Raw genomic sequence first — 14,849 nt, 5'->3', positions numbered from 1 at the left:
CTAAAGCAAGCACAGTTTTTATATACATTGTTTACTTCTTAGTGGAAGCAGACGAACGCAGCAACTCATCATGTTTTATTTCAGTTTCTTCGACAAAAGCTCATATTACAGTATAGTATACAAAGAGCACACGCTCACATTACAATGAAAATGCCTAACTTGAATGGACCCAACCAAACAAAATCACATCGATTTCCATGACATGAAGAATATAATTTGTCACATTATTAGCTCGGGAGAAACCGATTGCAAAGCTCTCCAAAAAATGAGCTGCAACCAGCCTGTGTAACTATTTGACAACTTCAGGACAAGAGGGTAAAGGCGCACTTACCCGTGTTTTATCCAGTGTTGGACAACACTTCCGAGTGATCATCACTAAAATCGTACTGCTCGTAAACCTTGAACAGCATCTCTCTGCAGGGGACAACTGCGCCAATCTTGATGCAGGCCAGGAACGCGCCTGACAGCTTTCTATGGAGGCTGTAAACTTCATCCGGAGGCGGAGTCAGCCTGTACTTCAACATGGTAGCCCCAAGGTTTGAAACGCTGTGTGTGATGTTGTTTGCACGGAAATCATGACCACCAGGAGTTGCGAATGGCACCCCGACGATGAAGGCGGCCTCGACATGAGCATCCAGCATGACCTCTGGTTCCTCACCTGTTAGAAATCCCAGTCTGCGGGACATCTCTAACACGCCAGCTCTGTCTCTATTTGCACAGGCAACTACCTGGCAGAACCACAATTTAGACGGCCATCTTGAATACAGTAAATAACACACAGATTTTGTATTGGATATGAGGATAAGTTTTGATTGCTTACCATACATAGGTAATTGTCTACAAACTTTTTAGGGAACTCACGAGCTGCCCCAAAGTCAATAAGATTAAATTGCTTTTCTGAATCATCATAAAGGAAATTACTCCAATTTGGATCAGTCTGCATAAAAAGAGTCGTGAGATTATAACCTTTTGTTTGCACTATCCAGTTTAACCTCATGGAAGTAGATTGGATGAATGAAATTTAGAACTCTCATCAGCCGCAACATAAATGACGAAATGAATATTGCTAGAATTCTAATGCCAATGCAGTCTATATAACTAGCAAGCTCTAAGTCTACCATGTTTATTATTTAGAGATTAAACAAATGGTATGAGAAGCAACACATGCCTGCATAAATCTGAAGACAAACAACTCCTTTATCGTAAGCTCGAGAAGTTTACATCCAACATAATTGCGGGTTTCCTGGCTTAGTACTGCCACCTTATCGATAGGAACTCCTGTACAAAACCAACATGCAGATGTAGTTGTCAGAAGACCCCGCCATAAGAAAGTGGTTTGCACAGAGAAGAGGGAGCATAAAAAATACACAAGATGTGCTCATGTCCCCACTAAGATACAACGATTAACTTTGAGTCAATCAGAAGTTTACACAGAATATGAGGACTTGTGTTGTTGACACTGAACCAGATAGCAGGAGCGACGTGCATCACAGCAGCACTGGCAGCATGGTTAGAATGCGGTTGAACTTCGCTAGGACTCCATTAGCAGTCCGATTTTATGCTGAGTGTGGGGTTATATCTTTCAGTAGCAGTATTGGACACTAAGAACATAGCATATCTGGTTTGTCAGGACTCCAGTTTATATGCTTGCCGCTATTTAAGAAATGTATGGATCCATATCCACAATAACTTGCAACCACATTGGTTATTCAATACTCAGCTCAGTTCTCCAAGAAAATTTTAGCTCAGGAGCAATAAGAAAGAGCAAAATTTTCACTTGAATGTTAAACCGACTGGACACTTAGCCGACATAGTAATTATTCAAGCATAAATTGCTCAAATTTCCCAAGGACAAATAATGAAGTGGGAGTATTCCTATTACTGGAATGATGTCAAGAGTCTTCCAATATTGAACTATCTATTGAACAAATATGGAACGCCATATAGATATAAAATGCCATATGGTTACTTCAATTTATCGGTATGAAATGCCATATAGATGTGGCTCATGCTCTGAATCAAATGATATTAAAAAAAGCTTTCAGATGTCGGTATTTGGGGTTACTTCAAATTCTTGGTCTGGCAATAGTATATAATGCTTAGCGTTTGCATATAACGACAGTTCTCATTGAATAGGAATCCTTTATCAATTTATGTGACCATATTAAACCAAAATTGGCATGGATTGAAAAGTGTCATCACTATAAAAATTATTACAGATCACAAACTATAACATCATAAACCAAAAATACGCAGAATGAAAAATCAAAAGTACCTGGAACAAACTCCGATGTCAACACCTTTTTGCTCGACAATTCATCAGTCACCTTAGGGACGTAATAGCCCTCACTATCAGAGAGCAACTCTTTGTAACGCTTCTGGTTGCTTGCTTCTAAGAAATAATCACATTCTCTTGCCAGCTCTAGCTTTGCAACCTGTTATAATATGAAAATGGAAGAAATTATGCTCTGTCATCCATGAATTCGCAACAATTTTAGCTCAATATTGGAAACCAAAGTTATTTGGAATTCAGAATACCATTGTTTCGGTTCAGAACTCATAAGATCATGAAACGTGCGGAGAAAGACTATAAATGCAGTAATTTTTTTCATGGCTTCAGTGTTTTCGTATTTCGTTTTGATATAGCTGAAATTTGAGTAAGAATGGCCTGGGTTGATCATTTCGCATATAGGCTACAGCATCTCCAGATGGTGTTCGCATACACTTGTGTACACTACTTCACATAGCAATTGTAACATGTTGCTGTACGATCGTTGTGATGTCAAGGTAGTTCAAAGATAGTCACATAAGGGATCAGGAATATAAGGTTAAGGAAGAGTTGCAGCTGCCCGGCCAGCAAGACAAGATCAGGGGCAGCTTAATGAATCTGACTATCTGCACAGGCAGAGATCAACTTGGATTCAGCAAGGAGCAGCCAATGCTTGAGGGGCCCAGACATAGGAATTATAGGTTAAGTTAGAAAGTACAATCCATGTCCTTGGCAAGTTAGAGTCCTAGTTTAATTGAGGCCTGCATGATGCTACATAAGCATGTCCATTGTATCATTCTGGATCAGGCAATAAGATAAGCCTCTGTCAGGTGAGGGCTTCACCTGGTGCAGCCATCAGCAGATAAATAGAGAATTAATCTGTATCCTTTTAATTTAGTACTCCCTCCGTCCCATATTACTGTTGCTCAAACGCTCGATACATCCGTTTGAGCGACAGTTAATATGGGATGGAGGGAGTAGGATCCTTCTCTAGAGTTTGTTCCCAAGTGTGTTAGGATCTGAACTTAGGCCTCAAGTCATGTACATGGGCTATATAATGACTACCTCTAGCTCTTTACAGGTAAGCAATAAACAGATCTCAACTATCCCTCTCCCTTCTCCAGCACTGCCTTCGCTACACGGAAGCCCCATCATGGCTGGCATAGCGCTGTAGAGCGGTAGAGGTCCAGGGCCACATCCTCCTACTGCCCACAGTAATCATCTTCCCTTAATCCTTCCACAAATCACCGACCATGTGACATCTATCTTCCCATATGCTCTCTGGATCCAATCCAATTCTCTAGTTTCTCAATCTCCTGCTGCCTACCACATCGACCATGGCTACCCCACACCGCCGGCCTTATCCTCTGGTTAATTATCCGTGCAACCTCAGGACCAAAGCACAGATCAACAATCATTTGAGAACAAATACTATTTTGAGAGACATGGTTTGGAGATACAAATATATCTGTTTAAATAGTATGCATATGTAAAATAAGAAAAGATAAAAGATAGTGAATGATCTGTGTTGCTTTATAATTTATTTTCAAATTACCTTTATAGCTCTATCAAGAAAAAGACCTTTAGGAATGAGATTTGTGTAAGTCAGGAGTCGCCTAACATTCTCGATATCACTCTCTATACTGTCAGCAACTCCAGGATATTGTATTTTCATCACAACATCCGAACCATCCTTCAAAACCGCCCGATGGACCTGATAAAAAAGAGGGAACGAACAGTGTATTAACTTCAGTGGGTGTTGAAATGTTGATGACCGTCAAAACTCAAAACTTCAATTATGTATGCAATTATTTGAAGTCTAAGAGAGTTGCCTCAGGCAGACCAACCTGTCCGATACTCGCTGCAGCCAAAGGTTCATAGTCGAAACTCCTCAGCCTAGAGGGCCAATCTTGACCAAGCTCGGCATCAAGGACAGAATTCAGCTGCTTCCTCGGCATAACATCAGCACCTTGACGAACGATATCAAGAGCTGCCAACACCTACAAAAAATCAGCACACAAATTCAGTGGCACATCACAAGCACATAACAATAGGCCTAACCCAAAATATTGCAGCATCAGCTTTAAATAATACCGGCAGGGGCACAAGCGATTCGTCCTGTATGCTCAGCAGCTGCCCCACCTTGAGCGCCGCTCCCCGCATCCGACACAGGGCAAGGGCAACACGCTCAGCGTTCTGGTCGGACAAGAACGGCGAGAGTGCTGACTGCTTGCCATCCCCAACAGGTGTACCATAAATCACCCGCCGGGCTGATTCCTGTAGACCTCCCCATGCGAGCCCAGCACCCAGACCTGCAAACCTTAAAAAATTTTGGCACATCATCGAGAAAGAAGAAGATTTAGTCTGCATTCTATTCACACATACATATATTCAAGTAAACAACAGCAAACATTTCTTTCAGTCAGTGTCGTTGCAAAGTGTAACATACTGACCCGAGGGCTCGGGTGAACGGTGTGGAGGGAACATTCCGCTCCCTTGGCCGGCGCCTCTTCTCCACCAGCGCAGGCGCAGGCGAGGGTGAGGGCGCAGGCGAGGGCGAGGGCGTGGGCGTGGGCGTGGATGACGGTGAGAGCTCAGGACGAACCGCCTCGTCTTGGGGTCTAGCTACCGCCACGGCTTCGGGTTCAGCCACAGCTGCGGCTGCGGCGGTTGAATGGGTGCCGGTGATCTCCCGCACCTGGGCGGGGTCGAGGGATTCTCGCGGCGGGGGTTGCTGCTCCAATGAGGGTTCGAGCGGCGGCGCGTCGTCGTGGGAGAAGTACACGACGGAGGACGACGAGGGGCGAGATGAGTCTGCCCCCTCGGGGTGGGAATCGTGGGGAAGGGGAACGGGCTGCGGGCGGCGAGGGGTGCCCCTGGTGAGGCCCGCGAGGTCGGTGGCGGCGAGGAGGGCGGACCTTAGGACGTCGGGGCCGGAAGAGCGCTTGGCGGCCTCGCGGGCGACGAGGGCTGCGCCGTCGAGCAGCCGCCGGAGATCTCTGGACGCCATGGCGAGCGAAGGAGCCGCGGTCCGCGTGGATGGCTTCGGGACCAAGAAGAGGAGCCTCGGGCGGACGACTATTTTGCAAAACAGAAACAGACTTGTGGTGAAAAATAGAAGACGAAAAATAATCCAACCCGTTGGATTGGAGATCGATGGCATAGATGTAAGTTTTATAATTTCCAAATGATTGTGCCTCGTCCATCTCTAATCCAACAGCCCATGTTGATATTTTCTACTCTTCCGCCACAAGTGTTGATTGTAGACGTCTCTCATATCATATAACCACCAACTGACTATATTATTGGTCATCATCGATGAGCGTGAGCGAAGGCCAACCGCATCATTGACGACTTCGGCGACGCGTCGGTGCTGTCACAGGGCACCCATGACGCCCAAGCGGTGAGATCCGACATGCCGACGGTGATAAACCACGACTAAGACTAGGGCTATTGCTCGTTTTAGCTTACATTATCTAATTTTAGCTTTAGTTTAGCTCTAAATAAGTTCTATCTACTTTTAATTATGAACTATACGAATGTGTTATGAAGAGTGCTATCTATAATTTTGCTCTTTTTGATCTTATTTTAGTTTCAAATCCGAGTTTTGAATCATAGACGACTATAACATCTTATTCAGCCCTCTTGTACATGTAACTTGCGCACATTTTCAATCAGGTGGGGATGTTGATATCAAGCGTGTTATTTGTACAGTATTTACAATAACATCCGCAAATTATAAAATGTTATTTATAGCCATATGAATTAAAATGCGGATATAAGGATGCAGATTTATAGCCATCAGAAATCGGGCATGTTACCTAACTCAGCCCTCCTATATAACATCTTAATAATTACTAAGGGAAATCAGTCATGTAATCCATGACTAAATCTTTTGTTGTGCATTATTTTATCAATCTAGAGGAAGGATATTGTATTTCTTTTTTTCTTGCGAAAATATCATATCTATTATAAAGATTCACTGGAAGTACATAGCATCCCCAAATATAATAAAAATTGCACCGAGGTCCATGGACAACCAAACGACCATTGCCTCTGCCAAAATGAGCCTCCGATGCGCCATTGTCGCCGCTCCCATACCGGAGCTGGCCTGACCTTATCGATGACAGCCGGGAAGTCTTCATGCACGTGCCCCTAAGGACCAACGTTCGGGAGCTGCAGTCGTCGCCATTGAACCCTTTGTCGGGGGTTGGGTGCAACATATGCCAAAGGATGGCTTATCATGTTGGGGACGAGTAGAACGTCGCCGGTGCCTGGAAACGGGATAAGGCGAAGACATGCACGCCGGCGGATCTTACCCAGCTTCAGGGCTCTCCGGGGAGATAATACCCCTACTGCTGCTCTACGGGGTCTCCGCATGATCACTATGGCAAAGTGTTTACACGGTTGCTCCTTGAGCTGTTTCCTGGAGGTAGGAGAAGGCAAGGCTAGCTCTCTCCTTCCTATATGATCTGGTCTAGTGCTAATGGATTCCAACCCTTTGCATGGATGCCCTGGGGGGTTTATATAGGCCTACCCCCCAGGGGTATAATGGTAATCCGGCTGGGCGCGGGCCCAGCCGTCAGTCTCTCTGGCCGTCGTCTTCTCCGCTGACTCCTGGGGCCCGCTGACTGGTGGGCCCCGCCGACTGGCTTGGTGTGGAGCCGACAGGCCGCGTCCGCCGCGGGCGGGTCTTTGCCGGCTGCAGATTACTGTAGTTGTGCCTCTAATGACGCAGGCTCGGTCATGAGGTCGTGGCGACAGCCCCGCCGTCTGGCGAGCGATCACTGTGGCCACTACTTGTCGTGTCTGATTAATGGCGCGTGGGGCCCGTGGGAGGGGCCGGCCGACTTCTGGTGGCCGACTCCCATCCGGGCCGACTGGTGGTGCTTTCGCCGTCTTTCGTACGCCCGCCGACTGGTGGGGCCCATCATCCCTGGGTCGTACCAGCAGGCCGTCGTGGGCACAGGGCTCCGCCCCCTGGGGCTGATGTCAGGGCCGGCATGGCAACAGTGTCGCGCCGTGCAGAGATCTCCGCGGGTACGGCGTACTGTAGCCACGCCTGAAGGAAATATGCCCTAGAGGCAATAATAAAGTTATTATTTATTTCCTTATAATCATGATAAATGTTTATTATTCATGCTAGAATTGTATTAACCGGAAACATAATACATGTGTGAATACATAGACAAACAAAGTGTCACTAGTATGCCTCTACTTGACTAGCTCGTTAATCAAAGATGGTTATGTTTCCTAACCATGAACGATGAGTTGTTATTTGATTAACGAGGTCACATCATTAGTTGAATGATCTGATTGACATGACCCATTCCATTAGCTTAGCACACGATCGTTTAGTATGTTGCTATTGCTTTCTTCATGACTTATACATGTTCCTATGACTATGAGATTATGCAACTCCCGTTTGCCGGAGGAACACTTTGGGTGCTACCAAACGTCACAACGTAACTGGGTGATTATAAAGGAGCATTACAGGTGTCTCCGAAGGTAGATGTTGGGTTGGCGTATTTCGAGATTAGGATTTGTCACTCCGATTGTCGGAGAGGTATCTCTGGGCCCTCTCGGTAATACACATCACATAAGCCTTGCAAGCATTGCAACTAATATGTTAGTTGTGAGATGATGTATTACGGAACGAGTAAAGAGGCTTGCCGGTAACGAGATTGAACTAGGTATTGGATACCGACGATCGAATCTCGGGCAAGTAACATACCGATGACAAAGGGAACAACGTATGTTGTTATGCGGTCTGACCGATAAAGATCTTCGTAGAATATGTAGGAGCCAATATGGGCATCCAGGTCCCGCTATTGGTTATTGACCGGAGACATGTCTCGGTCATGTCTACATTGTTCTCGAACCCGTAGGGTCCGCACGCTTAAGGTTACGATGACAGTTACATTATGAGTTTATGCATTTTGATGTACCGAAGGTTGTTCGGAGTCCGGGATGTGATCACGGACATGACGAGGAGTCTCGAAATGGTCGAGACGTAAAGATTGATATATTGGAAGCCTATGTTTGGACATCGAAAGTGTTCCGGGTGAAATCGGGATTTTACCGGGTTACCGGGAGGGTTACCGGAACCCCCCGGGAGCCATATGGGCCTTCATGGGCCTTAGTGGAAAGGAGAAAGGGGCAGCCCAAGGTGGCTGCGCCTCTTCCACCTCCCCTAGTCCTATTAGGACTAGGAGAAGGTGGCCGGCCCCCCTCTCTCCCTTCCCCTCCGAGGAATCCTAGTTGGACTAGGATTGGGGGGAGGAATCCTACTCCCAGAGGGAGTAGGACTCTCCTGCGCCTCCCTCCTTGGCCGGCCAGCCTCCCCCCTCTACTCCTTTATATACGGAGGCAGGGGACACCTCTAGACACACAAGTGGATCCACGTGATCTATTCCTTAGCCGTGTGCGGTGCCCCCTGCCACCATATACCTCGATAATACTGTAGCGGAGTTTAGGCGAAGCCCTGCTGCTGTAGTACATCAAGATCGTCACCACGCCGTCGTGCTGACGGAACTCTTCCCCGACACTTTGCTGGATCGGAGTCCGGGGATCGTCATCGAGCTGAACGTGTGCTCGAACTCGGAGGTGCCGTAGTTTCGGTGCTTGATCGGTTGGATCGTGAAGACGTACGACTACTTCCTCTACGTCGTGTCATCGCTTCCGCAGTCGGTCTGCGTTGGGTACGTAGACAACACTCTCCCCCTCGTTGCTATGCATCACATGATCTTGCGTGTGCGTAGGAATTTTTTTTTGAAATTACTACGAAACCCAACAGTGGCATCCGGGCCTAGGTTATTTATGTTGATGTTATATGCACGAGTAGAACACAAGTGAGTTGTGGACGATACAAGTCATACTGCCTACCAGCATTTCATACTTTGGTTCGGCGGTATTGTTGGACGAGACGACCCGGACCAACCTTACGCGTACGCTTACGCGAGACCGGTTCCCTCGACGTGCTTTGCACATAGATGGCTTGCGGGCGACTGTCTCTCCAACTTTAGTTGAACCGAGTATGGCTACGCCCGGTCCTTGCGAAGGTTAAAACGGAGTCTATTTGACAAACTATCGTTGTGGTTTTGATGCGTAGGTGAGATTGGTTCTTACTTAAGCCCGTAGCAGCCACGTAAAACATGCAACAACAAAGTAGAGGACGTCTAACTTGTTTTTGCAGGGCATGTTGTGATGTGATATGGTCAAGGCATGATGCTGAATTTTATTGTATGAGATGATCATGTTTTGTAACCGAGTTATCGGCAACTGGCAGGAGCCATATGGTTGTCGCTTTATTGTATGCAATGCAATCGCGATGTAATGCTTTACCTTATTACTAAACGGTAGTGATAGTCGTGGAAGCATAAGATTGGCAAGACGACAACGATGCTACGATGGAGATCAAGGTGTCGCGCCGGTGACGATGGTGATCATGACGGTGCTTCGGAGATGGAGATCACAGGCACAAGATGATGATGGCCATATCATATCACTTATATTGATTGCATGTGATGTTTATCTTTTATGCATCTTATCTTGCTTTGATTGACGGTAGCATTATAAGATGATCTCTCACTAAATTATCAAGAAGTGTTCTCCCTGAGTATGCACCGTTGCGAAAGTTCTTCGTGCTGAGACACCACGTGATGATCGGGTGTGATAGGCTCTACGTTCAAATACAACGGGTGCAAAACAGTTGCGCACGCAGAATACTCAGGTTATACTTGACGAGCCAAGCATATACAGATATGGCCTCGGAACACGGAGACCGAAAGGTCGAGCGTGAATCATATAGTAGATATGATCAACATAATGATGTTCACCAATGAAACTACTCCATCTCACGTGATGATCGGACATGGTTTAGTTGATTTGGATCACGTGATCACTTAGAGGATTAGAGGGATGTCTATCTAAGTGGGAGTTCTTAAGTAAAATGATTAATTGAACTTAAATTTATCATGAACTTAGTACCTGATAGTATCTTGCTTGTTTATATTGATTGTAGATAGATGGCTCGTGCTGTTGTTCCGTTGAATTTTAATGCGTTCCTTGAGAAAGCAAAGTTGAAAGATGATGGTAGCAATTACACGGACTGGGTCCGTAACTTGAGGATTATCCTCATTGCTGCACAGAAGAATTACGTCCTGGAAGCACCGCTGGGTGCCAGGCCTGCTGCTGGAGCAACGCCAGATGTTATGAACGTCTGGCAGAGCAAAGCTGATGACTACTCGATAGTTCAGTGTGCCATGCTTTACGGCTTAGAATCGGGACTTCAACGACGTTTTGAACGTCATGGAGCATATGAGATGTTCCAGGAGTTGAAGTTAATATTTCAAGCAAATGCCCGGATTGAGAGATATGAAGTCTCCAATAAATTCTATAGCTGCAAGATGGAGGAGAATAGTTCTGTCAGTGAGCATATACTCAAAATGTCTGGGTATAATAATCACTTGATTCAATTGGGAGTTAATCTTCCAGATGATTGCGTCATTGACAGAATTCTCCAATCACTGCCACCAAGCTACAAGAGCTTTGTGATGAACTATAATATGCAAGGGATGAACAAGACTATTCCCGAGCTCTTCGCGATGCTGAAAGCTGCGGAGGTAGAAATCAAGAAAGAGCATCAAGTGTTGATGGTCAACAAGACCACTAGTTTCAAGAAAAAGGGCAAAGGGAAGAAGAAGGGGAACTTCAAGAAGAACAACAAGCCAGTTGCTGCTCAAGAGAAGAAACCCAAGTCTGGACCGAAGCCTGAAACTGAGTGCTTCTACTGCAAGCAGACTGGTCACTGGAAGCGGAACTGCCCCAAGTATTTGGCGGATAAGAAGGATGGCAAAGTGAACAAAGGTATATGTGATATACATGTTATTGATGTGTACCTTACTAATGCTCGCAGTAGCACCTGGGTATTTGATACTGGTTCTGTTGCTAATATTTGCAACTCGAAACAGGGGCTACAGATTAAGCGAAGATTGGCTAAGGACGAGGTGACGATGCGCGTGGGAAACGGTTCCAAAGTCGATGTGATTGCAGTCGGCACGCTACCTCTACATCTACCTTCGGGATTAATATTAGACCTAAATAATTGTTATTTGGTGCCAGCGTTGAGCATGAACATTATATCTGGATCTTGTTTAATGCGAGACGGTTATTCATTTAAATCAGAGAATAATGGTTGTTCTATTTATATGAGTAATATCTTTTATGGTCATGCACCCTTGAAGAGTGGTCTATTCTTATTGAATCTCGATAGTAGTAATACACATATTCATAATGTTGAAGCCAAAAGATGCAGAGTTGATAATGAAAGTGCAACTTATTTGTGGCACTGTCGTTTAGGTCATATCGGTATAAAGCGCATGAAGAAACTCCATACTGATGGACTTTTGGAACCACTTGATTATGAATCACTTGGTACTTGCGAACCGTGCCTCATGGGCAAGATGACTAAAACACCGTTCTCCAGTACTATGGAGAGAGCAACAGATTTGTTGGAAATCATACATACTGATGTATGTGGTCCGATGAATATTGAGGCTCGTGGCGGATATCGTTATTTTCTCACCTTCACAGATGATTTGAGCAGATATGGATATATCTACTTAATGAAACATAAGTCTGAAACATTTGAAAAGTTCAAAGAATTTTAGAGTGAAGTTGAAAATCATCGTAACAAGAAAATAAAGTTTCTACGATCTGATCGTGGAGGAGAATATTTGAGTTACGAGTTTGGTGTACATTTGAAAAACTGTGGAATAGTTTCGCAACTCACGCCACCCAGAACACCACAACGTAATGGTGTGTCCGAACGTCGTAATCGTTCTTTACTAGATATGGTGCGATCTATGATGTCTCTTACTGATTTACCGCTATCGTTTTGGGGTTATGCTCTAGAGACGGTCGCATTCACATTAAATACGGCACCATCAAAATCCGTTGAGACGACGCCTTATGAACTGTGGTTTGGCAAGAAACCAAAGTTGTCGTTTCTTAAAGTTTGGGGCTGCGATGCTTATGTGAAAAAGCTTCAACCTGATAAGCTCGAACCCAAATCGGAGAAATGTGTCTTCATAGGATATCCAAAGGAAACTATTGGATACACCTTCTATCACAGATCCGAAGGCAAGACTTTTGTTGCTAAATTCGGAAACTTTCTTGAGAAGGAGTTTCTCTCGAAAGAAGTGAGTAGGAGGAAAGTAGAACTTGACGAGGTAACTGTACCTGCTCCCTTGTTGGAAATTAGTACATCACAGAAAATTGTTTCTGCGACACCTACACCAATAAGTGAGGAAGTTAATGATAATGATCATGAAACTTTAGAACAAGATACTACTGAACCTCATAGATCAACCAGAGTAAGATCTGCACCAGAGTGGTACGGTAATCCAGTTCTGGAAGTCATGCTACTAGATCATGATGAACCTACGAACTATGAAGAAGCGATGGTGAGCCCAGATTCCGCAAAGTGGCTTGAAGCCATGAAATCTGAGATGGGATCCATGTATGAGAACAAAGTATGGACTTTGGTTGACTTGCCCGATGATTGGAAAGCAATTGAGAATAAATGGATCTTCAAGAAGAAGACTGACGCTGATGGTAATGTTACTGTCTACAAAGCTCGACTTGTCGCGAAAGGTTTTCGACAAGTTCAAGGGATTGACTATGATGAGACCTTTTCACCCGTAGCGATGCTTAAGTCCGTCCGAATCATGTTAGCGATTGCCGCATTTTATGATTATGAAATTTGGCAGATGGATGTCAAAACTGCATTCCTGAATGGATTTCTGGAAGAAGAGTTGTATATGATGCAACCGGAAGGTTTTGTCGATCCAAAGGGAGCTAACAAAGTGTGCAAGCTCCAGCGATCCATTTATGGACTGGTGCAAGCCTCTCGGAGTTGGAATAAACGCTTTGATAGTGTGATCAAAGCATTTGGTTTTATACAGACTTTCGGAGAAGCCTGTATTTACAAGAAAGTGAGTGGGAGCTCTGTAGCATTTCTGATATTATATGTGGATGACATATTACTAATTGGAAATGATATAGAATTTCTGGATAGCATAAAGGGATACTTGAATAAAAGTTTTTCAATGAAAGACCTCGGTGAAGCTGCTTACATATTAGGCATTAAGATCTATAGAGATAGATCAAGACGCTTAATTGGACTTTCACAAAGCACATACCTTGACAAAATTTTGAAGAAGTTCAAAATGGATCAAGCAAAGAAAGGGTTCTTGCCTGTGTTACAAGGTGTGAAATTGAGTAAGACTCAATGCCTGACCACTGCAGAAGGTAGAGAGAATATGAAAGATGTTCCCTATGCATCAGCCATAGGATCTATCATGTATGCAATGCTGTGTACCAGACCTGATGTGTGCCTTGCTATAAGTTTAGCAGGTAGGTACCAAAGTAATCCAGGAATGGATCACTGGACAGCGGTCAAGAACATCCTGAAATACCTGAAAAGGACTAAGGATATGTTTCTCGTATATGGAGGTGACAAAGAGCTCACCGTAAAAGGTTACGTTGATGCAAGCTTTGACACTGATCCGGACGATTCTAAATCGCAAACCGGATATGTGTTTACATTAAACGGTGGAGCTGTCAGTTGGTGCAGTTCTAAACAAAGCGTCGTAGCGGGATCTACATGTGAAGCGGAGTACATAGCTGCTTCAGAAGCAGCGAACGAAGGAGTCTGGATGAAGGAGTTCATATCCGATCTAGGTGTCATACCTAATGCATCGGGTCCAATGAAAATCTTTTGTGACAATACTGGTGCAATTGCCTTGGCAAAGGAATCCAGATTTCACAAAAGGACCAAACACATCAAGAGACGCTTCAACTCCATCCGGGATCTAGTCCAGGTGGGATACATAGAGATTTGCAAGATACATACGGATCTGAATGTTGCAGACCCGTTGACTAAGCCTCTTCCACGAGCAAAACATGATCAGCACCAAAGCTCCATGGGTGTTAGAATCATTACAGTGTAATCTAGATTATTGACTCTAGTGCAAGTGGGAGACTGAAGGAAATATGCCCTAGAGGCAATAATAAAGTTATTATTTATTTCCTTATAATCATGATAAATGTTTATTATTCATGCTAGAATTGTATTAACCAGAAACATAATACATGTGTGAATACATAGACAAACAAAGTGTCACTAGTATGCCTCTACTTGACTAGCTCGTTAATCAAAGATGGTTATGTTTCCTAACCATGAACAATGAGTTGTTATTTGATTAACGAGGTCACATCATTAGTTGAATGATTTGATTGACATGACCCATTCCATTAGCTTAGCACACGATCGTTTAGTATGTTGCTATTGCTTTCTTCATGACTTATACATGTTCCTATGACTATGAGATTATGCAACTCCCGTTTGCCGGAGGAACACTTTGGGTGCTACCAAACGTCACAACGTAACTGGGTGATTATAAAGGAGCATTACAGGTGTCTCCGAAGGTAGATGTTGGGTTGGCGTATTTCGAGATTAGGATTTGTCACTCCGATTGTCGGAGAGGTATCTCTGGGCCCTCTCGGTAATACACAT

At 44.6% G+C, this 14,849-nt stretch overlaps 1 protein-coding gene across 1 annotated transcript; it reads right to left on the bottom strand.

Annotated features, from left to right (window-relative positions):
• Positions 1 to 54: 54 nt before the first annotated feature.
• ABC1 (ABC transporter 1) lies at positions 55 to 5,392 on the bottom strand. The gene is made up of 8 exons (XM_048679442.2): positions 4,723 to 5,392; positions 4,364 to 4,589; positions 4,117 to 4,269; positions 3,825 to 3,983; positions 2,276 to 2,435; positions 1,169 to 1,278; positions 821 to 937; positions 55 to 728 (listed from the first exon to the last, which is right to left on the bottom strand). Exons 1-8 carry the CDS (start codon positions 5,277 to 5,279, stop codon positions 339 to 341), a joined length of 1,872 nt encoding a protein of 623 aa, XP_048535399.1. The 5' UTR covers positions 5,280 to 5,392; the 3' UTR covers positions 55 to 338.
• Between the last annotated feature and the right edge of the window lie 9,457 nt (positions 5,393 to 14,849).

Source organism: Triticum urartu, chromosome 6A, assembly GCF_056163025.1.
Source record: "Triticum urartu cultivar PI428250 chromosome 6A, HENAU_Tu73, whole genome shotgun sequence".
NCBI classification, from domain to species: Eukaryota; Viridiplantae; Streptophyta; class Magnoliopsida; order Poales; family Poaceae; genus Triticum; species Triticum urartu.
This window is presented reverse-complemented; position numbering and strand designations above follow the sequence as displayed.

Coding starts and splice junctions, on each gene's coding strand:
- ABC1 (XM_048679442.2), bottom strand. CDS start 5,279: ATGGCGTCCAGAGATCTCCGGCGGCTGCTCGACGGCGCAGCCCTCGTC. Junction 4,590..4,722: donor CCGTTCACCCGAGCCCTCGG/GTCAGTATGTTA, acceptor AAATTTTTTAAG/GTTTGCAGGTCTGGGTGCTG. Junction 4,270..4,363: donor AATCGCTTGTGCCCCTGCCG/GTATTATTTAAA, acceptor GATTTTTTGTAG/GTGTTGGCAGCTCTTGATAT.